At 40.3% G+C, this 24223-nt stretch overlaps 1 protein-coding gene across 5 annotated transcripts in view; it reads left to right on the forward strand.

The window, feature by feature from the left end:
• The first annotated feature begins 13 nt into the window (after window positions 1–13).
• The window catches only part of APAF1 (apoptotic peptidase activating factor 1), a 90670-nt gene continuing 66460 nt past the window's right edge, over window positions 14–24223 (forward strand). The window contains exons 1-5 of one of the 5 annotated variants that reach the window (XM_047740088.1): window positions 14–40; window positions 3405–3540; window positions 3826–4000; window positions 4190–4382; window positions 5027–5224. In XM_047740088.1, the coding sequence (XP_047596044.1) occupies window positions 3863–4000; window positions 4190–4382; window positions 5027–5224 (529 nt within the window). In that variant the 5' untranslated portion in view covers window positions 14–40; window positions 3405–3540; window positions 3826–3862. The other 4 variants (XM_047740085.1, XM_047740084.1, XM_047740086.1 and 1 more) reach the window with 4 other exon arrangements.

Consider the following 24223-nt stretch of genomic DNA (forward strand, 5'->3'; position numbering starts at 1 on the left):
GGGAGCGCGCGCGGCGGCGGCCGCTTCTCGGCGGCTCCGGGTGTGTATATTTGCGTGCGCGGGCGCGCGCTGTCCGGGCTAGGCGGGCCCGGTGCGTTTTGACTGCTCCGCGGTTCTAGGGCGGAGAGGAGGAGGTTTCCAGTGGACGCTGGTTCTTTTATTCCTGGACTGAAGGGGCGAGGGAGCCGAAGGTGAGAAGTCTGGGTCGTCAGCGACGTGCGAGGACCTGAAGTCGAGGCGGAGTGGCGCCGGACTCCGGCCGGGGTGCAGCTGCCGCTGAAGGAAAGAGCGACAGACAGCTCGAGTGGCCCTCCTCCCTTTGTGTCTGGGGTGGGGTCCACGAAGGGCGGGCCTCAGACCCGGCGTCACCTAGGCGGCCCGGGACTGTGTGGTCGGTCAGTGGGGGTGACGTCTACCTCTCCGCGGGTCAGAGGTTTCCGGGGGTCTTGAGGCGCCCGGGACTGAGGAGGCTCTGGAAGGGCACCTGGGAGGCCCGCACTTGTCCCGGGGCCGCGCGCCAATCCCTGCGTTCTCTTTAGGAAGCCCCCATTGCTTATCTCCCTAGCTGCGTCCCCACCCCCACCTGGACTTCCCAGTCTGTCCTTGCAGGGCTCTTTCCCAATAAGACCATTGTGCACAGGTTTGGGTAAGTTTGCGCCTCGCTTTTCTGCCGGAGCTGGGTTCTCTGGAGGTTCAGTAGCCTTTTTCAGGGACTCAGAATTCTGGGACAGGGAATAGTTGATAACCATACTGCTCCTGTACCAGGAAGAGAAACTGCAGAAAGAGGAAGCGGCCAACTGTTACGGTTTTCCTGGATGAAATTCTCTTTACTCTCTATATCATATCTTTGAAGAGTTTGAGTTTATATTTTGATGTGGTTACAGGAGGTGGGACGCTGAGAATTTGTTCGTAATATTAGGATTTGTTCAGAGTTTAAAAACGTATTTAAAACGTACATATTTAGTTTTAATAGGGCTGGGGAAAGTTGGAAATTAGTTTCAGGTTGTCAGAGGTGTCTGTTTAGCAATTTGATACACCCTAAAAAATTAACTAATGATTAAGGAATGTTTTGTTTCAGTTGAGGTCATAAAACGTTAGTAACGTTTGAAAAATACCGTAGCCTTGAGTCTGATCATAACTTTTTCTTTTATCCTTCAGTTTCATGCTAGTACTGGGCATTTGGTGAACTTTGACAAGTATAGACAAGTGCTATATTTTCCCATGTTTGCAAGTGCCACAAGTATATAGTCATTGTTGAAACTTAATGATTATCCCTCTTCTTTTGTACACTCTAAATTATTTGTGCTTACCTATATTTTTGCACTTAGGACATCACATTCTAATTATCTCTTCAAGTTTTTCTCTCCCACTAGATTATGAATTCCTTCAGGGGTATGATTTAATCTTCTCTGTAGACTTCAGGGCCTGGCACAGAGGAGGGGCTCAAATGTTTATTGAATGAATAAATTACTGAACACGTTTAGACACTGACTACATTGGGTAGAGTTCTGTTAATGTTTTTAAAAACCTGCAAAAATTCGGATTGGGTTTTATACCCATGGAAAAATTTGCATTGTATTTGAAATAAAGCTGGTAGAAACTTCTTAGAGTATCATGCTGTAAAGAATATTATTTTTATTTTTTTTTAATTTATTTTTTAAAGAGCATCAGCAGTGGGAGGGAGGCAGAGGGAGAGGGAGAATTTTTTTTTTTTTTTTAAGATTTATTTATTTATTTGAGACAGAACGAGAGAGAAGGATAAATACTTCATGTCGGGGGAAGAACTGAAGGAGAGAGAAACTTAAGAAACAAACTCCCCAAGTGTGGAGCCAGACCTGGGACTGGATCTCACATCTCAGGACCTGAGGTGGTTACTTAATGGACTTCGTTACCCAGGTGCCCCAAGGGAGAGAGAGAGAATCTTATACAGGTTCCATGCTCAGCATGGCGCCTGATGCAGGGCTCCATCAATCTAACGACCCTGAGATCATGACCTGAGTCAAAATCAAGAGTCATATGCTCAGGGGCGCTTGGGTGGCTCAGTAGGTTAAGCTCTGCCTCAGCTCAGGTCATGATGTCATGGTCCTGGGATAGAGCCGCATATCGGGCTCTCTGCTCAGCGCGGAGCCTGCTTCCCCCTCTCTCTCTGCCTGCCTCTCTGCCTACTTGTTATCTCTCTCTCTGTCAAATAAATAAATAAAATCTTAAAAAAAAAAAGTCAGACGCTCAGCTGACTCTGAGCCCCCAGGTGCCTCTCTTTGTATCCTCTTAATCTGAGGAATGACATCAGTGAGTATTTTCTGCTGCTTTTTCATACTTAGCAGCTCAGCTGAAACATTAATGGAGTAAGCATGTGAGAGATGTGTTTACAGATGAAGACCTAGAGCTTACACTCACCTTGAGTGAGAACAATGCTCTGTTTAGTCTTATATTGGATAAAGATAAGTTTCTGAACATTAGGATTTCAGTATGATTGTTATTTATAAAAATCTTAAAAAGAAGATATAAAAGTGTTTTTAGTTACCTAAAGAAGGTTGTGCATTTTAAGACATAAGAGCAATTTACAAATTATAAAAAAAGTGGGCACCTGGGTGGCCCTGTTGGTTGGGCAATTGCCTTGGCTTGGGTTATAGTCCTGGAGTCCTGGGATCGAGTCCTGCATCAGGCTCCCTGCTCAGTGGGGAGTCTGCTGCTCCTCCTTCTGACCCTCTCCCCTCATGCTCTCTCTCAAGTAAATAAATAAAAATCTTTAAAAAATATTATAAAAATGAAATGTATATTGAAAAAAATTAAGACTATAGAAACGGTATAGGAACCCCCAAATCTTGCTACTTAGAAGTAACCCCAAGTATATTATGTTGAGTAGACTTCCTAACATCTCCCTATGTATTTATATGATACTAATACATATTTTGTGCTGTATATGGAATCATATTTCTGATTTTTTTTAATTAGCAGTGTGTAGTGAACATCTTTCCATGTCAGTACATGGAGAAGGGTCTTATTTTAAATGGCTGTATAATACTCTATTTTATATACATACTCTAATTTTTTTTTTTTTAAGATTTTATTTATTTATTGGACAGATAGAGATCACAAGTAGGCAGAGAAGCAGGCAGAGAGAGAGGAGGAAGCAGGCTCCCTTCTGAGCAGAGAGCCCGATGCGGGGCTCGATCCCAGGACCCTGGGATCATGACCTGAGCTGAAGGCAGAGGCTTTAACCCTCTGAGCCACCCAGGTGCCCGCATACTCTAATTTTTTTAATCCATATTCAGAAAGGTGGGCATTTAGGTTGTTTTCATGTTTGTTTGTTTTTTTAATTTTTGTTTTGTTTTCATCTTTTTTTCCCCTCACCTAAACATTATCTGTTAACTCTTTTTTTGTTTGTTTGTTTGTTAAAGTAGGCTCCAGGCCCAGTGTGGGGTTTGAACTTACACTCCAAGATCAAGAGTCACATGCCGTACTGACTGAGCCACCGAGGGACCCCTGTTAACTCTTTCTGTGGATATTTTTGCATACATATGTGAATGTCTCGTTGAGGTAAATTTCTAGAAGTGGGATTTCTGGGTTAGAGAGAATACTCACTTGAAATGGTTTTATATCTTATCATATTGCTTTCCAGAAAAGTTGCATCCATTTTGTACTCTTTTCAAGCAGGGCACATGAATACTCATTTTCTCACACCTTTGAAAGCCTGGGGTTTTATCCGTTTCTAAAAATCTTTGCAAAAAGGTCTTATTTTCTTTATCTCTTGATTACCAGTGAGGTTATACATCTTTTCATATCTTTATTGCCCTGACAAATATTGTGATATTTTGCCCATAGCTCATGGTTGACAGGTCAGCAAAAAATTTGAGGGAGGATGGACGCAAAAGCTCGAAACTGTTTGCTTCAACATAGAGAAGCCCTGGAAAAGGACATCAAAACGTCCTACATCATGGATCGTATGATTAATGATGGAGTTTTAACAGTATTGGAGGAGGAAAAAGTTAAAAATGAGGTAAAGCCCTCTGTGGAAGTCTGTGCTATAAAATTTTTTTCTTTCTAATTTTTATTTTAAAATGTATAATTATTTGAGTTTAAAATATTTTCTTACATTTATTTCAGAACTTGCACTGTTCTCCACTAGTTTATGTTACCAATATATTCTTTGTAGTATGCTAAACTACTTATTTATTTATTTTTTTAGCCCACTCAACAGCAGCGAGCAGCTCTGTTAATTAAAATGATACTTAAAAAAGATAATTATTCCTACATATCATTCTACAATGCTCTAATACATGAAGGGTATAAAGATCTTGCTGCCCTTCTCCAAAGTGGCATTCCTGTCATCTCTTCTTCCAGTGGTGGCAAAGATTCAGTTGGTGGAATAACTTCATATGGTTTGTATCCGTGATATCTTCTATTACCTTACTATCACAGTGGCTACATTGCTGTGGTTTGTCTTACTGTAAATGAAGTCTGTTGAAGAGACACATTATGATTAGTTCACTGAAAATGCATGTGAAGAAAATTATAGTTCTGTTTTCCAATTCTGGATTTTATTTGCACCTATGTTAACTCACACATTTTTCTTCTGGCCCAGTGAGCTGTCTACTGGGCATTTTTAGATATTAAAAAGACAGTTTTTAGGCCTTTAAGCTCTTCTCCAATTCTGTGTGTATTGAGTTCATGCATAGGAAAGAATAAGAATCTTTAGAAATCTGTGTTCTTGAAAGAAATTCCACATTTCCTTTACACCGTCCCTTCTAGTCTTCAATATGAGAAAAAGAGATTGGAGAGTCAGAGAGGAATAGGTTGTGTAAGGGCAGATATAGATGGAGCTTTGCATTGTCAGTCATCTTGAAAAATATATGTTTTTGTTCTGCTAAATAAGAATGTTAAGGTTAGTATGCTAGCCATGTTTTCTTCTCTTGGGAGTTTTGGGGGTAAAGGCTCAACCTTGCTTTCTTTTGGTTTTATGGTATAACTTGAGTAACCATTTCAGAGTTCTATTCGTTCATACTGGTTTTGTTTTGGATTTCAGTAAAGACAGTCCTGTGTGAAGGTGGAGTGCCACAGAGGCCGGTTGTTTTTGTTACCAGGAAGAAGCTGGTGAATGCAATTCAGCAGAACCTGCTCAAACTGAATGGTGAACCAGGATGGGTTGTCATATATGGAATGGCAGGTTGTGGGAAATCCGTTTTAGCTGCAGAATCTGTTCGAGATCATTTTTTCTTAGATGGTAAGTTTGATTACCATGTGTTGGTGTCTAAAGAGATATTCTTTAGGCATGATACTAGTTTCCTATTGCTGCTGTAATAAATTGCCAAAAATTTAGGGGCATAAAACAACATGAATTTATTACTGGACAGTTCTGAAAGTCAGAAGTCCGAAGTAGTTCTTACTGGGCTAAAGTCAGGGTGTCAGCAGGGCTGAGTTCTTTTGGAGGCTCTGGGGAAAATCCTTTTCCTAGTGTTCTCCAGCTTCTAGAGGTGCCTGCATTCCTGGACTTATGGTTCCTTCTTCCATTTTCAAGCTGGTGGTACATAATAGTGTCTTCAGATCTTTTTCTCTCTTTCTGATCTTTGCTTTTGTCATCAAATCTCTTTCTCTGACTCTCACCTTTTGCCTCTCTCTTCTAGGATCCCTTGGATGATCCAGGATAATCTCATCCCCAAATCCTTAATTTAATTGCATCTGCAAAGTCCTTTTTGTCATGTAAGGTGACATAATTACAAGTTCTGTGGATTAGGATGTGAACATCTTCCAGGGGCTGTTAATCTGCCTACCCCAGGCATGATTAAATTTGGAATTTATTTTGTACCTGTCACAAGGAGGCTTGGCTAACCAGGCTAATAAATTCATATATTATCAGATGGTACTTATTATCACTGGGTTGAAGCTAGTTCCCTTGTATCTTAGTAATTGGAGGGTATTGTAGAGTTGAAAAAGGATCTTCAAAGGTTATCTAGCTTATATTCCTTCCTTTTAGGAAGCACTGGACTTAACACTCTCCAGTTAGTTGAGTGCTGTAGAGAAAGGTTTTTGGAAACCCAGTTCCATTAATGATTCTCCTAGTGAGTGATTCTCCCATGTATTTGGCATCTTGTATTAAAATATTAATTCCATTTCTGTAATTAGTTTTTTCAGTTGCTTTTCTTTAAAAATAAAAATCTTTAGTAACTTGTCTATCTTATGTGTAATCACCAAGAAAAAGAAGAAAATAGGAGTTGACTATAGCAACCGACGGGTTTTTGAGGATAGGCATTTGTTTATTTATTTATTAAGTAATCTCTACACTCAGTATAGGGCTCAAACTGACAACCCCAAGATCAAGAGTCCCATGCTCTACGGATTGAGCCAGCCAGGTGCTCCAGCTGATAGGCTTATAGATTCATTCGACATCTAATGACTCTTTTTCTGCTTCAGGCATTCATGTATTCAGTAAATGTTTGAGAGACTATTGTGGAGCTTGGCAAAAAAAGAAGGCCCAGTCTGTGCATCTAAGAAATTTGTTCACAGTCAAGTAGGGGATACAGGTGGCACCTGGGTGACTCAGTCAGTTAAGCATCTGCCTTTAGCTCAGGTCATAATCCTAGGATCCTGGGATCGAGTCTCATAGCAGGCTCTTGCTCAGCATGGAGCCTGCTTTTCCCTCTGCTCCTACCTCTGCTTGTGCTTGTTCTCTCTCTCTCTCTGACAAATGAATAAAATTAAAAAAAAGTAAAACGACAAAAAACTCCCTGGAAAGGGCATGCTTCATTTAAAAAAAAAAAAGGAGAGACAAATATGTAAACAAATTATATGTGATAAATTGAACAGTAGAAACAAGTATGTGGTACAATTATAGCAAAGGAAGGAAAAAAAATTCTCTCTCATGGGGAAGAGGATGGACAGGACAGGCTTCCTGAATGACATGACATTTTAACTGGAGTTTGGAGGAAAGATAGAAGTTTGCCAGGTGGACTAGGTAGGGATGGGAGAGTAGGGAAAGTGGGAAGGTATTGGGTAGTTACTGGAATAGAGAAGGGCATACTGTGCAGAAGAGCATTTAGGACATCTGGCAGGTGTACTGCTGACCTTAGTGAATCTGTTGGGTTCCCAGGGTATTCACTGGGAATAATTACACGCCTCCCTCAATCTTTGGTTGCTTCTATTCATTAGTGACTTCAAGGGGTATTTAAAGATTGGTCCTGACTTCTAGTTGTTAATAACTTTTTTCTTTACAATATAGAGCAGGCAGTTAAGAGAGTTTATGATGAGATGACAAAATGTTGGAATAAATCATAAGCCTCTAAGAGGTTTAGAAGGATGGAGGTTAGGGCACATCTGTCGTACTCACCTGGGCTTTAGTTTGTACTTCACAGCCCTTAGCGCTGTTGATCATACTTTGGTCAGAAATATGCCCAATTCCTTGTTTTTTCCCCTTTGTCGTTAGATTTTGTGCAAGTCATGCAAGTCTTAGGGCTAAGGATTTATTTGAATACTTACTCATTCACTCACTCACTCATTTATTCTACTGCAAAGTTGATCACCAAGGGTGTTTCAGGATAAAGACTGGATTAAGTTCTTTTAGTGTGAAAAAATGGATTTTCCTTTTAGTATAATGAATTTCCTTTTAAAAATTGTAGCATACTAATTTAAAGATTAAAAGTGTGCCCCTCAGTCAGTTTAAATAACTTTAGATTATTGGGGTGAGTTTTCAGTTTTGGGGGTTAAAATGACCAACAACTTATGGAATAATTCCCCAGGAGTCATATTATATAAATTGTGGTCTCAGAATAGTTTTTATTTATTTGACAGAGAGAGATCACAAGTAGGCAGAGAGGCAGGCAGAGAGAGAGGGGGAAGCAGTCTCTCTGCCAAGCAGAGAGCCTGATGTGGGGCTTGATCCCAGGACCTTGAGACCATGACCTGAGCTGAAGGCAGAGGCTTAACCCACTGAGCCACTCAGGCGCCCCTCAGAATAGATTTTTAACCACTTTGTTTTGAGAAGGTATCAGAGATACTAGCAGTTGTCCAGTACATAGTGCACTTAATATCTCTCATATACTTCTGTGAGATCTTATGTATGGAGCATTGAGTTAATCATTCCTTAGTTCACACCCAGTATGGTATTGGGTCTATATAAGCCTTAGCTTCTTCCTGTGTTTATTTCCTTTTAAAAACTTTCCATCCTCATTTTCCTTTCCTTCTTCTAAGGAAAAACTCACTTTTCCATTGTGTCTACTCTATACAACTACAGCACTACTTCATTTCTGATAGTAGATGTGTAGGTTTTCCACACATCCAATAACTTCAAGACTGGCTGGGTGTCCTATAATTTAATTCAATTCTGACACTATGTGCATGGAGATAGTGACAGAGCCCACAGGTTAAGGGCCTTCCTGCCCCCCCTCCCCTTCAGATAACCAATCACAAGTCCAGGTTGGTTTTTTAAAAAAATTAATTTATTTGACGGGGAGAGAGAGAGAGATCACAAGTAGGCAGAGAGGCAGGCAGAGAGAGGGGGGAAGCAGGCTCCCTGCTGCGCAGAGAGCCCGATGTGGGGCTCAATCCCAGGATCCTGAGATCATGACCTGAGCTGAAGGCAGAGGCTTAACCCACCCAGGTGCCCAAGCAAGTTCAGGTTGTTACATGTGCATCTGACCAAATGGCTATAGATTGGAGATTCCCTTTCCTTGGATTTGATTGATTTGCTAGAACAGCTTTCTCAGGAAAGCATTTCACTTATGACATTACTGGTATATTATAAAAGGCTATACCTCAGGAACAGCCAGATGGAAGAGATGCAGAAAGCAAAGTAAATGGGAAAGGGTGCAGAGCTTCCATGCCCTCTCTAGTGTACCATTCTCTCCACACTTTCGGTCTGGAGGCTGTTTCCTGGTTTTGGGAGGCTTCATTACAAAGACACAACTGATTAAATCATTGGCCATTGGTGATTGAGTTCAGTCTCTATCCTCTCTTCCCTCCGCAGAGGTCTGAGAGATCTGGGGTGTGGTGCTGAAAGTTCCAACCTGGCAATGGTCCCCATCCTTAGCTTATAACAAGTCTTTCCAAAAATAACTTCATTAACAAGCTCAGATGTGGTTGGAAGGGGCTTGTTACATGAATAGTTTCACTTTTATAGCTCCAGAACTACTTCAGGAACTGGGAACAAAACTAAATATAAAAGGTGCCCCTATGGCTCTTATTTAAGAAATTATAAGGGTTTTATATCTGTGTGCCAAGAACAGTAATGACCAAATATAATGATCATAATATCACACCTCCCCATAGTTGCTCCTTCCAATTTTTTGTTTTTTAATTTATTTTTAAAGATTTTATTTATTTATTTGATAGAGAGAGCACAAGCAAGGGGAGCAGCAGAGGGAGAGAGAGAAACAGGCTCTCCGCTGACTAGGGAGCCCAATGCAGGACTTGGTTCCAAGACCCTGGGATCATGACCCAAGGTGAAGGCAGACGCTTAACCAACTGAGGCACACAGGCACCCCCTTCCAGTATATTTAATGTATGTTCTTGTAAGTGCATGTGTATTATATGTTTTCTTGTAAAAATGTTTGTTGTTTGTAGGCAGATACTATAAATATGCATAAATGTTATAGTGTTAATTATTTTATTCTATTTCCTGTCTCTTTTGATGCTCTTTTTTTTTTTTTTTTTAAGATTTTATTTATTTATTTGACAGAGATCACAAGTAGACAGAGAGGCAGGCAGGCAGAGAGAGAGAGAGAGAGGGAAGCAGGCTCCCCGCCGAGCAGAGAGCCCGATGCGGGACTCGATCCCAGGACCCTGGGATCATGACCTGAGACGAAGGCAACGGCTCAACCCACTGAGCCATCCAGGCGCCCCTCTTGATGCTCTTTTTAAGATTTATCCTTCCTGGCTGTATATCTTACTTGTTACACCTGATTGCTGCCTTATGTGGGATGCATCCAGCACGTTTTATTATTCATTCCCCTAGCTAATAGGTACATAGATTGTCTCCAGCTCTTTGCTGTCCTAGCAAAGCGGGGTTGAACTTTTACAGAAGTGAGAATTTTTTGAGTTTATGTATCTAGGAGCAGAATCACTAAATTGTAGGAAATGCTAATATCAAATTTGATTGCTCTCCAGTCTGTACATTCCCACCAATAGAGTATGAGGCCTCCTATGTCCTTATTTCCTTATTGACACTAGGTATCATCTAGCTTTATAATTTTTGCCAGGCCAAAAAATTTGCATTTCTCTGTTAACTTGAGTTTGACTATTTCTTCATAAGCTTTTTAGCTTTTAGAATTTCCTTTTTTAATAAGTTTTGTTTGTATCATTTGTCTGTTTTTCCATTGAGATTTCTATCTTTTTTTCATTGCTTTCTTGGAGTTTCTTTTATATTCTAGATATTAGGCCTTGTTGGTTTTAGACTATATAAATATTTTTATTTATCTGTGTTAACTTTATCCTGAATGTCTTTAACAAGTTTTAATTCCGATATAGTTAAATTAACAAATTTTTGTGTCTTCTAATTTGTGCATCTTGAACTTTGCTTAAGTAGTCCTTACCATTCACATTTAGTTCATTAATGTTTTTGGAGTCTGCTTTAATGTATCTACTAGTTCAAGAGTAGATACTTTGCATTTTTTTTTTTTTTTTTTTTTTTTAAAGAGATGTGGGGCCCGATCCCAGGACCCTGGGATCATGACCTGAGCCAAAGGCAGACACTTAAGTGACTTAGCCACCCAGGTGCCCCAGATGCTGTTAGATTTTTAATTACTACTAGGAAAAGTCACATGTGAAATTGAGATGGGGTTAATTTTTCTCTGATTAAAGCCAGTTTTTCTGTGAATAAGTTTCTTTGAATGAATTACAGGTATAAGCCTCATTCAAGGCTAAATTGCTCCCTCTTGTGCCCATAGTCAAGATGTTTACATTCTTTCTGAAATGTGGAATTAATACTTAAGCATTTAACTATCATATTGTGACAGTAGGAGATTTGCAAATCAGTTGGTCATTTGGTCTCTATCTTTCTTTGTATAGCTAGCAGTGTTTTATTTTTCTTGCATAGTTTTCTTTTCTTCCTTTTTTTTTTTTAAAGATTTTATTTATTTATCTGACAGAGATCACAAGTAGGCAGAGAGGCAGGCAGAGGGGGGGGGAAGCAGGCTCCCCACTGAGCAGAGAACCCGATGCGGGGTTTGATCCCAGGACCCTGGGATCATGACGTGAGCCGAAGGCAGAGGCTTTAATCCACTGAGCCACCCAGGTGCTCCCCCTTTTTTTTTAAAGTAAACTCTTCCCCAAAGTGGGGCTTGAACTCATGACACTGAGATCAAGAGTCACATGCTCTACTGACGAAGCCAGCCAGGCACCCCTTGCATAGGTTTCTAATGCCCTAATTTTTTAGTTTTAAATTTAGGAGAAAAATAGTTTTTTTTTTTTTTTTTTTTTTTTTTTGCTTTTGAACATACTGTGCTTTTTTTTTTTTTAAATTTTGTTTTTAGTTGACTTATAGTTGACACACAATGTTACATTAGTTTCAGGTATACAACAAAGTGATTTGAGAACTCTACTGTGTTACGCTGTACACACCACAACTATAGCTAGCATCTGTTACCATACAGTACAATTATAATACCATTTTCTATGTTCCCTATGTTGTACCTTTCATTTGGACTTACTCATTCCATAACCAGAAGTCTGTACTTCCCACTCCCCATTGCCCATTTTGCCCCTTCCCCCCCATTCCCCCCATTCTAGCGACTGTCAGTTTGTTCTCTGTATTTATGAGTCTGTTTCTGCCTTTTTTTTTTTTTGGCTTATATGTTTTTTAGATTCTACATTTAAGTGAAATCATATGGTATTTGTTTTTAGAAGAGAAAGACCTTTGGTCTAGGTAATAGGTACATAAATTTATTTATTTATTTATTTATTTTTTAAAGATTTTATTTATTTATTTGACAGAGAGAGATCACAAGCAGGCAGAGAGGCAGGTAGAGAGAGAGGAGGAAGCAGGCTCCCCGCTGAGCAGAGAGCCCGATGCGGGGCTCGATCCCAGGGCCCTGAGATCATGACCCGAGCCGAAAGCAGCGGCTTAACCCACTGAGCCTTCCAGGCGCCCCGGTACATAAATTTAAATCTGAAGAATTTACTAGTTTGGTACATCAGGTTCTTTCTTTCCCTTGTCTTTAACTCTGGGATGATTTGCAAGATCTCTGTCTGTCTGTATATGTCTGTCTATCTCCACGCCCAGCATGGAGCCCAATGTAGGGCTTTAACTCATGACTCTGAGATCAAGACCTGAGCTGAGATCACGAGTTGGACACTTAACCAACTGAGCCACCCATGTGCCCTGATTTTTAAGAAATTTTAAATAGAATAGACATGTTAAAAAAACCCAAAACTTTAGGAGCAACAGGTAGTTTAAAATTTGTTTTAAATATCACAAAAGTAGTGGAGCCTTGCAGGCTCAGTCTGTAGACCATGCAACTCTTGAACTTGGGGTTGTAAGTTCAAGCCCCACATTGGGTGTAGAGATTACTTAAAAATAAAATCTTGAAAAATTATACAAAATGTAATATTTTCATTTAGAAAGAAGTAAAAATTCTTTGCACCTGCCTTTCTTCCTTTTTTCCTAAATTCTAAATCCTTCAGCAGATATAATCATGGTTAACAGTTTAGAGAAGTTTTTCCAAGTTTTTTTTTTTTTTTTTAAGATTTTATTTATTTATCTGACAGAGACACACCGAGAGAGGAAACAAACAGGGGGAGTGGGAGAGGGAGAACCAGGCCTCCCACAGAGCAAGGAGCCTGATGTGGGGCTCGATCCCAGAACCCTGGGATCATGACCTGAGCCGAAGGCAGACGCTTAATGACTGAGCCACCCAGGCGCCCCTCCAAGCTTTTTTTCTGGTGCATTTACAAACCTCTGCGCACACACAGCACAGGTATTACACTAAGGGAAACCTCAGGGATTTACTATTTCATAAATGTTGACTTACACAGAAGGAAGTCTAATGGAGCTTTTAGAAGCTTTCAGTGGTAATCAAACCATGCTTCATAGCACTATCTTTACCTTAGTTCCTGCGGAGTTCTCTGTTTTCTGGTAATTTGTTATTTTTTAGATTCTCATGCAGTTTGTGTTCAGTACATTGTCGATTCTGATCTAGGTTTCCTCCTCTCATTCCCAAGCTTTTCTGTCTTACCTAGATTTTCTCCTCTGTGATCAGGGAACTCCCCTATCTTATCAGTCTGTTCTTGCATCATTTATCTCCTTTCCTTATCTGAAATTGGACAATTCCTAGAGGCTACCATGTTCTCTGTAGTTGTTCTCCAGGGTGTGGCAACTTTTTTTCCTTTACATCTCACATATTTCAGGACCAGGAAATGGGTAGATGTTGTCCTTGCTTTTCTCTTGCCTCATCTAGACCATTAATACTCCTTTCTCCAGCTAAAGTCTGTCCTTTGCGATTGATTTCTCTGATCTTTCCCAGTTAATGGTATTGCTCTCATTCATTGATCATTGAAGTTTGTAGTTATAAATTTAAGTTCTTCTCCTGTCGACACTCATAGTAAGATATTCATATTTATATGGATGAGTCATCCAAAACCTTGGCCTCCCAGTTTCTTTCTTTTTTTAAATTAACATATAGTGTATAATTTGTTTCAGGGGTACAGGTATGTGATTCAGCAGTCTTACACAATTCACAGAGCTCACCATAGCATATACCTTCCCCAGTGTCCATAGCCCAGTCACTGCAACCCTCCCAGTCGCCTACACTCCAGCAACCCTCTGTTTCTTGAGCTTAAGAGTCTCTTATAGCTTGTCTTCCTCTCTGGTTTTGTCCTATTTCATTTTTTCTCTCTTCCCTCATGGTCCTCTGCCTTGTTTCTTAAATTCCACATATTAGCAAGATCATATGATAATTATTTTTCTCTAATTGACTTATTTCACTTAGCATAATAGCCTCTAGTTGCATCCACGTCATTGCAAATGGCAAGTTTTCATTTTTTTTTTTTTTTAAAGATTTTATTTATTTATTTGACAGAGAGAGATCACAAGCAGGCAGAGAGGCAGGCAGAGAGAGAGGAGGAAGCAGGCTCCCTGCTGAGCAGAGAGCCCGATGCGGGGCTCGATCCCAGGACCCTGAGATCATGACCTGAGCCGAAGGCAGCGGCTTAACGCACTGAGCCACCCAGGCGCCCCAAGTTTTCATTTTTTTGATGACCACATAATATTCCATTTTATATATATACCCCACATCTTTATCCATTATTCTGCCGATGGACATCTAGGCTCTGTCCATAGTTTGGCTATTGTGGACATTGCTGCTGTATACATTGGGGTGCACATGCCCCTTCAGATCACTACATTTGTCTCTTTGGGGGTATATACCCAGTAGTGAGATTGCTGGGTCATAGAATAGCTCTATTTCCAGCTTTTTGAGGAATCTCCATACTGTTTTCCAGAGTGGCTGCACCAGCTTGCATTCCCACCAACAGTGTAGGAGGGTTTCCCCTTTTTCCACATCCTCGCCAGCATCTGTCATTTCCTGACCTGTTAATTTTAGCCATTCTGATTGGTATGAGGTAGAGTCTCATTGTGGTTTTGATTTGTATTTCCCTGATGCCAGGTGATGTCGAGCACTTTCTCATGTGTCTGTTGGCCATCTGGATGTCTTCTTTGCAGAAATGTCTGTTCATGTCTTCTGCTCATTTCTTGATTGGATTATTTGTTCTTTGGGTGTTGAGTTTGGTAAGTTTTTTATAGATTTTGGATACTAGCCCTTTATCTGATATGTCATTTGCAAATATCTTCTCCCATTCTGTCAGTTGTCTTTTGGTCTTGTTAACTGTTTCCTTTGCTGTGCAAAAGCTTTTGATCTTGATGAAGTCCCAATAGTTCATTTTTGCCCTTGCTTCCCTTGCCTTTGGCAATGTTTCTAGGAAGAAGTTGCTGTGGCTGAAGTTGAAGAGGTTGTTGCCCGTGTTCTCCTCCAGGATTCTGATGGATTCCTGTTTCACATTGAGGTCTTTGACCCATTTTGAGTCTATTTTTGTGCGTGGTGTAAGGAAATGGTCCAGTTTCATTCTTTTGCATGTGGCTGTCCAATTTTCCCAACACCATTTGTTGAAGAGACTTTTTTCCATTGGACATTCTTTCCTGCTTTGTCAAAGATTAGTTGACCATAGAGTTGAGTGTCAATTTATGAGCTCTGTATTCTGTTCCATTGATCTAAGTATCTGTTTTTGTGCCAGTACCATACTGTCATGATGATTATAGCTTTGTAATAGAGCTTGAAGTCTGGAATTGTGATGCCACCAGCTTTGCTTTTCTTTTTCAACATTCCTCTGGCTTTTTCAAGTCTTTCCTGGTTCCATATAAATTTTAGGATTATTTGTTCCATTTCTGTGAAAAAAGTTGATGGTATGTTGGTAGGGATTGCATTAAATGTGTAGATCACTCTTGGTAGCATAAACATTTTCACAATATTTGTTTTTACAATCCTTGAGCATGAAACATTTTTCCATTTCTTTGTGTCTTCCTCAGTTTCTTTATGAGTATTCTGTAGTCTTCTGAGTACAGATTCTTTGTCTCTTTGGTTAGATTTATTCCTAGGTATCTTACAGTTTTGAGTGCAGTTGTAAATGGGATTGAGTCCTTAATTTCTCTTTATTCTGTCTTGGTGGTGTATAGAAATGCAACAGAACAGATTTCTGTTCATTGATTTTTTTTTTTTAAAGAATTTTTAAAGATTTTATTTATTTATTTGACAGAGGGAGAGAGAGATCACAAGCAGGCAGAGAGGCAGGCAGAGAGAGAGGTGGGAGCAGGCTCCCTGCCGAGCAGAGAGCCCGATGCGGGGCTTGATCCCAGGACCCTGGGATCATGACCTGAGCCGAAGGCAGAGGCTTAACCACTGAGCCACCCAGGCTCCCCTGTTCATTGATTTTATATCCTGACACTTAAGTGAATTCTTTTATGAGTTCTGCCAGTTTTGGAGTAGAGTCTTTGGGTTTTCCACATAAAGTATCCTATCATCTGCAAAGAGTGAGAGTTTGACTTCTTTGCTAATTCGGATGCCTTTTTTTTTTTTTTTTTTTTTAATGAGAAAGAGAGCATGAAGGGGGGGAGGGTCAAAGGGAGAAGCAGACTCCCTACCGAGCAGGGAGCCTGATGTGGGATTCGATCTTGGGACTCCAGAATTTGACCTAAGCGGAAGGCAGTCACTTAACCAACTGAGCTACCCAGGTGCCCTCGGATGCCTTTTATTTCTTTTTGTTGTCTGATTGCTGAAGATAGGACTTCCAGTACTATGTTGAATAGCAGTGGTGATAGTGGACATCCCTGCGCTGTTCCTGACCTTAGGGGGAAAGCTCTCAGTTTTTCCCCGTTTCGAATGATATTTGCTGTGGGTTTTTCATAGGTGGCTTTTATGATATTGAGGTACGTACCCTTTGTCCCTACACTGTGAAGAGTTTTAATCAAGAAAATATGCTGTACTTTGTCAAATGCTTTTTTTGCATCTATTGAGAGGATCATATGGCTCTTGTCCTTTCTTTGATTAATGTATCACATTGATTGATTTGTAGATGTTGGACCACTCTTGCAGCCCGGGAATAAATTCCAGTTGGTCTGGTGAATAACCCTTTTAATGTACAGTTGGATCCTATTGGCTAGTATTTTTTTTTTTAATTTATTTATTTGACAGAGATTACAAGTCAGCAGAGAGGCAGGCAGAGAGAGAGAGGATGAAGCAGGCTCCCCGCTGAGCAGAGAGCCTGATGCGGGGCTCGATCCCAGGACCCTGGGATCATGACCTGAGCCGAAGGCAGAGGCTTTAACCCACTGAGCCACCCAGGCACCCCCTATTGGCTAGTATTTTGATGAGAATTTTTGCATCCATGTTCATCAGGGATATTGGTCTGTAATTCTCCTTTTTGATGGGGTCTTTGTCTCATTTTGGGATCAGGGTAATGCTGGCCTCATAAAATGAGTTTGGAAGTTTTCCTTCCATTTCTGTTTTTTTGGAACAGTTTTGGAACAATAGGTATTAATTCTTTAAATGTTTGATAGAATTCCCCCGGGAAGCCATCTGGCCCTAGGCTCTTGTTTATTGGGAGATCTTTGATTGCTACTTCAATTTCGTTGCTGGTTATGGGTCTGTTCAGGTTTTCCGCTTCTTCCTGATTCAGTTTTGGTAGTTTATATGTCTCTAGGAATGCATCCATTTCTTCCAGATTGTCTAATTTGTTGACATATAGTTGCTCATAGTATGTTCTTATAATTGTTTGCATTTCTTTAGTGTTGGTTGTGATCTGTCCTCTTTTATTCATGATTTTATTAATTTTGGTCCTTTCTCTTTTCCTTTTGATAAGTCTGGTCAGGGGTTTATCAATCTTATTAATTCTTCAAAGAACCAGCTCCTAGTTTTGTTGATTTGTTCTGCTGTTCTTTTGGTTTCTATTTCCTTGATTTCTGCTCTGATCTTTATTATTTCTCTTCTGCTGTGTTTAGGCTTTCTTTGCCGTTCTTTCTCCAGCTCCTTTAGGTGTAGGGTTAGGTTGTGTATTTGAGACCTTTCTTTTCTCTTGAGGAAGGCTTGTATTGTTATATACTTTTCTCTTTTGGACCTCCTTTGCCACATCCCAAAGATTTTGAACAGTTGTGTTTTCATTTTCATTTGTTTTCATTAATTTTTAAAATTCTTCTTGGGGCTCCTGGGTGGCTCAGTGGGTTAAAGCCTCTGCCTTAGGCTTGGGTCATGATCCCTGGTCCTGCTTGGCAGGGAGCCTGCTTACTCTCTCTTCCTGCCTCTCTGCCTACTTTTGGTCACTGTCAAATAAATAAAATCTTTAAAAAAAAAATAAAATTCTTCTTTAATTTCCTGTTGACCCATTCATTCTTTAGTAGCATGTTCTTTAGTGTCCATGTATTTGAGTTCTTTCCAGCTTATGTGATTGAGTTCTAGTTTCAAAGCATTGTGATCCGAAAATATGTAGGGAATGATTCCAGTCTTTTGGTACTGGTTGGGACTTGATTTGTGACCCAGGATGTGATGTATTCTGGAGAATGTTCCATGTGTATAAAGAAGAATCTGTATTCTGTTGCTTTGGGATGGGTATTCTGAAAATATCTGTGAAGTCCACCTGGTCCAGTGTGTCATTTAAAGCCTTTATTTCCTTGTTGGCCTTTTGCTTAGATGATCTGTCCTTTTCAGTGAGGGCGTGTTAAAGTCCCCTACTATTTACTGTATTATTGTCAATGTGTTTCTTTGATTTTGTTATTAATTGGCTTATATAGTTGGCTGCTCCCATGTTAGTGGCATAAATATTTACCATTATTAGATCTTCTTATTAGATAGATCCTTTAGTATAATATAGTGTCCTCCTTCATCTTATTATAGTCTTTGGTTTAAAGTCTAATTTGTCTGATATAAAGTTTGTCACCCCAGCTTTCTTTTGATGTTCATTAGCATGGTAAATGGTTTTTCCACCTCCTCACTTTAAATCTCGAGGTGTGTTTGGGTTGAAAATGAGTCTCTTGTGACAGCGTATTGTTGGGTCTTGTTTTTTTTAATCTAATCTGATACCCTATGTCTTTTGTTTGGGGCATTTATCCCATTTACATTCAGGGTAATTATTGAAATATATGAATTTAGTGCTACTGAATTGCCTGTTAGATGACTTACTATATATTGTCTCTGTTCCTTCCTGGTGTGTGTTACTTCTAGGCTCTCTCTTTGCTTAGAGGACCCCTTCCAGTATTTCTTGTAGGGCTGGTTTGGCGATTGCAAATTCCTTTGGTTTCTGTTTGTCCTGGAAGCTGTTTATCTCTCCTTCTATTTTCAGTGACAGCCTAGCTCAATATAATATTCTTGGCTACATGTTTTTCTCCTTTAGTACCCTGAATATATCACGACAGTTTTTTCTGGCCTTCCAGATCTCTGTGGATAGGTCTACTGGCAGTGTAATATTTCTGCCATTGTAGGTTTGAGACCTCTTGTCCTGAGCTGCTTCCAGGCTTTTCTCTTTGTCTCTGAGATTTTAAAGTTTTGCTGTTAGATGTCAGGGTGTTAACATATTTTTAACGATTTTGTGACTTACTGATTTTACTGATTCTGTGCCTTGTGGATTTTGATGTTTGTTTATTTTCCCAAATTAGGGAAATTCTTTGCTGTAATTTGCTCCAATATACCTTGTCCCCCCCCCTTCTTCTTCTGGGATCCCAATTATTCTAATATTGTTTTGCCTTATGGTATCACTTACCTCTTTAATTCTCCCCTCATGATTCAATAGTTTATCTCTCTTTTTCTCAGCTTTTTTATTCTCTATCATTTAGTCTTCTATATCACTAATTCTCTCTTATGCGTCATTATCCTGTCAGTTAGAGACTCCATTTTTGACTACACCTCATTAATAGCCTTTTTGATTTCGATTTGGTTAGATTTTATTTCTCTAGAAAGGGATTTTCTAATATATTCTAAGCTTTTTTTTTTTTTTTTTTTTTTTTACATCCAGCTAGTATCTTTACAATTGTCATTCTGAACTCTAGTTCCAACATCTTACTAATGTCCATGTTGATTAGTCCCCTGACAATCAGTATTGCCTCTTTTTTTTTTTTTTTTTTTTGAGGTGACTTTTTCTGTTTTGTCATTTTGTCTGGAGAAGAACAGATGAACAAAAAACCGAAGTGCTACAGAAAAATGACCCCAGAAAAGTATACACTAAACAAATCAGAAGAAATGGGTTGGGGGGTGAGGGCAGAGGGGGGAAAAAAAAAGAAGACTGTGATTAGGCTGGTGAATAGAATAGAGCCACACACTAGATTTTAGGTGTAAAAATGAAAATTAAAAAATTTTTTAAAAAAGGAATTGATGAGGTGAGAAGTTGGTTGAAAAAAGAAAGAAACATTAAAAAAAAAGGGAAGAATATGATCAGGCAGGTGAATACAACAAAGCCATACACTAGATTTTGGGTGTATTTTGGTCTGTTAGAAGTATCTGCATCCCAAAATTTTAAAGAAGGAAAATATATGCATACAAAAAGTAAGGGTAAATGCAATGAAGGGATAGAGTATGACTGTAAAATAATAATTAAAATAGATTTTTAAGAAGGGATTGATAAGAAGTTGGTTGAGAAAGGAAAGAAGTATAATTCTGACATGTCTTCTCCTGAGGTGGAATTGCACCACCCTTGCCAGGGGCCAGGCTAAGTAATCTGCTTGGGTTTGCTTTTGGTAGCTTTCATTCCCTGAAAGCTTTCCGTACAGCTTTGGGGGATGAGAATGAAAATGGCGGCCTCCCAATCTCTGGCCCTGGGGAAGCCAAGAGCTCAGGGCCCTGCTCCTCGGTGCACCTGCAGAGAAAAGCAGTCAGTCCCTCCTGTGTCCCTAGTCTCTAGTTGGATTCTGTGCTCACCTGGACTATGACCAAGTGTTTCTGTCTGAGGCACATGACCCCGTTTGGAGTATCCAAACCCAGCAGATTCCTGTGGTGCACTCCCGTGCCCCTCCTCGTTGGGGAGGAAGGGGAGTCTCCCTCGGGTCTGCCACTTGTAGGGTCCCTGCCGGAAGAGCAGTGGTCTGACTGTGCCAGGAATCACGGATTATGGCAACCTGAACTGAGAGCCTGCTTCTTGGCTCTGTCTTTGCAGTCGGCTTCCCTGCTCTAATACCTGGGAGCTCTGCCGTACTCAGGTACCCTCAGTCTTTCTGTGACCCCTAGAGTCCTGACACTATTCCAGTGAGCCTCCCCCCACCCTCCTGCCACGCGGCCTCTGCGTAGCCACTAGAGTGACATTCCTCACTGGAACAGACTTCTGAAAGTTCTGATTTTGTGCTCTGCTCTATCACTTGCTGGGAGCCAGCTGACTGAGGCTCCCTCCCCAGCAGTTTATCTTTCCATATATTGCTTCAGATTGACTTCTCTGCATGTCCTACCTTCCAGAAAGTAGCAGTTTTTCTGTTCATAGAGTTGTTGCTATTCTTTTCTTCAATCTCCTGTTGAGTTCACAGGTGTTCAGAATAGTCTGATAACTGTCTAGCTGAATTCCTGGGACCGGAGGAAATTTAGGTCTCCTACTCCTCTGCCATCTTGGAGCCCATCCCTGGCTTCTCCATTTCTTGATGTCTTTATCTGCAGTAACCATTTTCTTTACTTCCCTTTATCCATATACTTCCTGATCACATACTGGACCCTTGTCCTTATCAATACCAGAAATGATACCACTTTTGAAATCTTAATGTTAAACAGTCTGTTGTGTTCTTTGCCCACCTCTACCTATTCTGCTCAAGTTCACTACTACAGTTTTCAGACCTATCACGACTTATCCCTTGATTCTATAATATTCTCACTGTTTTTCCCATCAGCCCCTTCTTTAGGCTCAGGCCTAGGTTTATATCAGCCAGTATTTGGTTGCTTCTTTGCACATGCTCTTGGTTCTTTAGTTTCTTCTTACTTGGGTAAATTCTGCTTCCTTCTTTTTGCTAGGAGATAGAATCTAATTGCTTAGTCCCCATTGCTCCATCCAGACAGTTACTCACTTATTCCCCATGGCTTCATCTGGACAGTTACTTGCTTCCTCTTTGCTGGAGAAAATCACCCAGCTGAGTTCCAATTTAAATTCATAATCGTAAACCTCGGCAGTTTTACTAGGTTTAGTTAGTGGATGTATAACCCTTGCATTGAGGTTTGTAGAGTGTAATTGGGAAAAACTTTTCCCCCTTATAGCCTGTTTAACACTTCCCTGGCACTGATTCTTTTCCTGCCTTTATACAGGTTCAGAGTCCCCAGATCACCTCAAATTTTAAAAACAATCTAATTTTTTGGGGGAAAGATTTATTTATTTATTTATTTATTTATTTTTAAAGATTTTATTTATTTATTTGACAGAGATCACAATTAGGCAGAGATACAGGCAGACAGAGAGAGAGAGAGAGAGGAGGAAGCAGGCTCCCCGCCGAGCAGAGAGCCCGATATGGGGCTCGATCCCAGGACTCTGGGATCATGACCCGAGCTGAAGGCAGAGGCTTTAATCCACTGAGCCACCCAGGTGCCCCAAGATTTATTTATTTTAGAGAGCGAGAGAGAGTGCATGCACGTGTGTGTGCAAATGGGGGAAGGGGCAGGGAGAGAGAGAATCTCAAGCCAACTCCTTGCTGGGTGGAGAGCCTGACATGGGGCTTGATTCCAGAGCCCTGAGATCATGACACAAGCCGAAATCCAGAGTCAGATGCTAAACTCTCTGAGCCACCAGGCACCCCAGTTTCTTTTTTTCCTCCCTAAGGTTTTTATTTTAATTTGAGTTAGGTAACACACAATATTATATTAGTTTCAGATCTGTGATACAGTTATTCAATAATTCGGTACATCACCTGGTGCTCATTGCAATAAGTACATGTAACTTTTTTCTTTTTTTTAAGATTTTATTTATTTGAGAGACAGAGTGAGCGAGAGAAAGAGCACATGAACAGAAGGAGAGGGAGAGGGAGAAGCAGACTTCCGCAGAGAGCCCAATGTGGGGCTTGATCCCAGGACCCCGAGATGAAGAGCTGAGCCAAAACCAGATGCTTAGCTGACTGAGCCATCCAGGCACCCCCACTCTTTTTATTTACTTTTTTTTGGTTGTGTGACTTTATTTTTTATAGGGTTATATTAGTTTTAAGTGTACATTATAGCAATTCAGTAATTCCATACATCATCCAGGGCAAGTGCACTTCTTAATCCCCATTACCTCTTTAACTCATTCCCCAACCCTCCCTCCCCTCTGGTAGTCAAAAGTTTGTTTTCTATAGTTTGGAGTCAGTTTCTTGGTTCATCTCATTCTCTCTCTTTTTTTCCCCTTTGGTTATTTGTTTTGTTTCTTAAATTCCACACAGGAGTGAGATCTTGTGGTGTTTGTCTTTCTCTGATTTATTTCGGTTAGCATTGTATTCTCTAAGTCCATTGCTAACTATTGTATTCGCTAACTCCATGTCATTGCGAATGATAAGATCTAATTCTTTTTTATGGCAAAATATTCCGTTGTGTATATACACCACATCTTCTTTATCCATTCATTAATCCATATCTTGGCTATTGTAAATAATGCTGCTATAAACATAGGCATGCATGTATCCTTTTGAATTACTGTTTTTGTATTCTTTGGGTTAATACTATTAGTGCCATTGCTGGATCATGGAGTAGTTCAATTTCTTTTTTTAAAAGATTTTATTTATTTATTAGAGAGGGAGGGAGAGAGTGAGCACGAATGGTGGGTAGGGGCAGAGGGAGAAGGAGAAGCAGACTATCCACTGAGCAGGGAGCCAGTGTGGAAGTACAATCCTAGGACCTCAGGATCATGACCCAGGATCATAAGGCAGACACTTAACCAGTTGAGCCTGCTAGGCACCCCAGGGCAGTTCTATTTTTAACGTTTTAAGGACTCTCCGTACTGTTTTCTAGTGACTGTACCAGTTTGCATTCCGGCAGTCTAATTTCAATAATTAAAATGTCAAGTATTGTTTACCACTCCAAACTTCATTTACATATAAGGTTTTTTCCTTCCTTAGTTGGGCCTGCCTCAGGCTTGGAAAGAGTTGGTTAAGATGGACATTGCAGGGGCGCCTGGGTGGCTCAGTGGGTTAAAAGTCTCTGCCTTCGGCTCAGGTCATGATCCCAGGGTCCTGGGATCGAGCCCCACATCGGGCTCTCTGCTCCGCGGGGAGCCTGCTTCCCCCTCTCTCTCTGCCTGCCTCTCTGCCTACTTGTGATCTCTGTCTGTCAAATAAATAAATAAAATCTTAAAAAAAAAAAAAGATGGACATTACAGTTGTTTCCAGCTTTTTCTGTTGCAAACAATGCTGCAGTTAATATCCTTGAGGAGGCAGAATAGTTCATAAGTTGAGCATGGGTTCTGGAGGTTTGAATTTATTATCTGTAACCTTGGGCAAGTTACTCAGGCTTCCTATACCTCAGTTTCCTCTGTAAAACTGGGATAATAATAGTCTCTGCTTATGGGATGCCTGCGTGGCTTAGTTGTTTATTTGTCTCTTGATCTTAGATCAGGTCTTGATCTCAGGGTTATGAGTTTGAGCCCCTCATTGGACTCCTTGCTGGGCGTGGAGCCTGCTTAAAATAATAGTGTCTGCTTGATAGTTTAATATGTAGATTAAATATAGGTTAATATGTAGAACTCTTAGAATAATGCTCAATAAATATATCATAAATAGATCTTTGCATATATATAAATCTAGATGATTAAACTTTTAAAATAGTGATTTTTG

Source organism: Lutra lutra, chromosome 8 (assembly GCF_902655055.1).
Source record: "Lutra lutra chromosome 8, mLutLut1.2, whole genome shotgun sequence".
Lineage (NCBI taxonomy): Eukaryota > Metazoa > Chordata > Mammalia > Carnivora > Mustelidae > Lutra > Lutra lutra.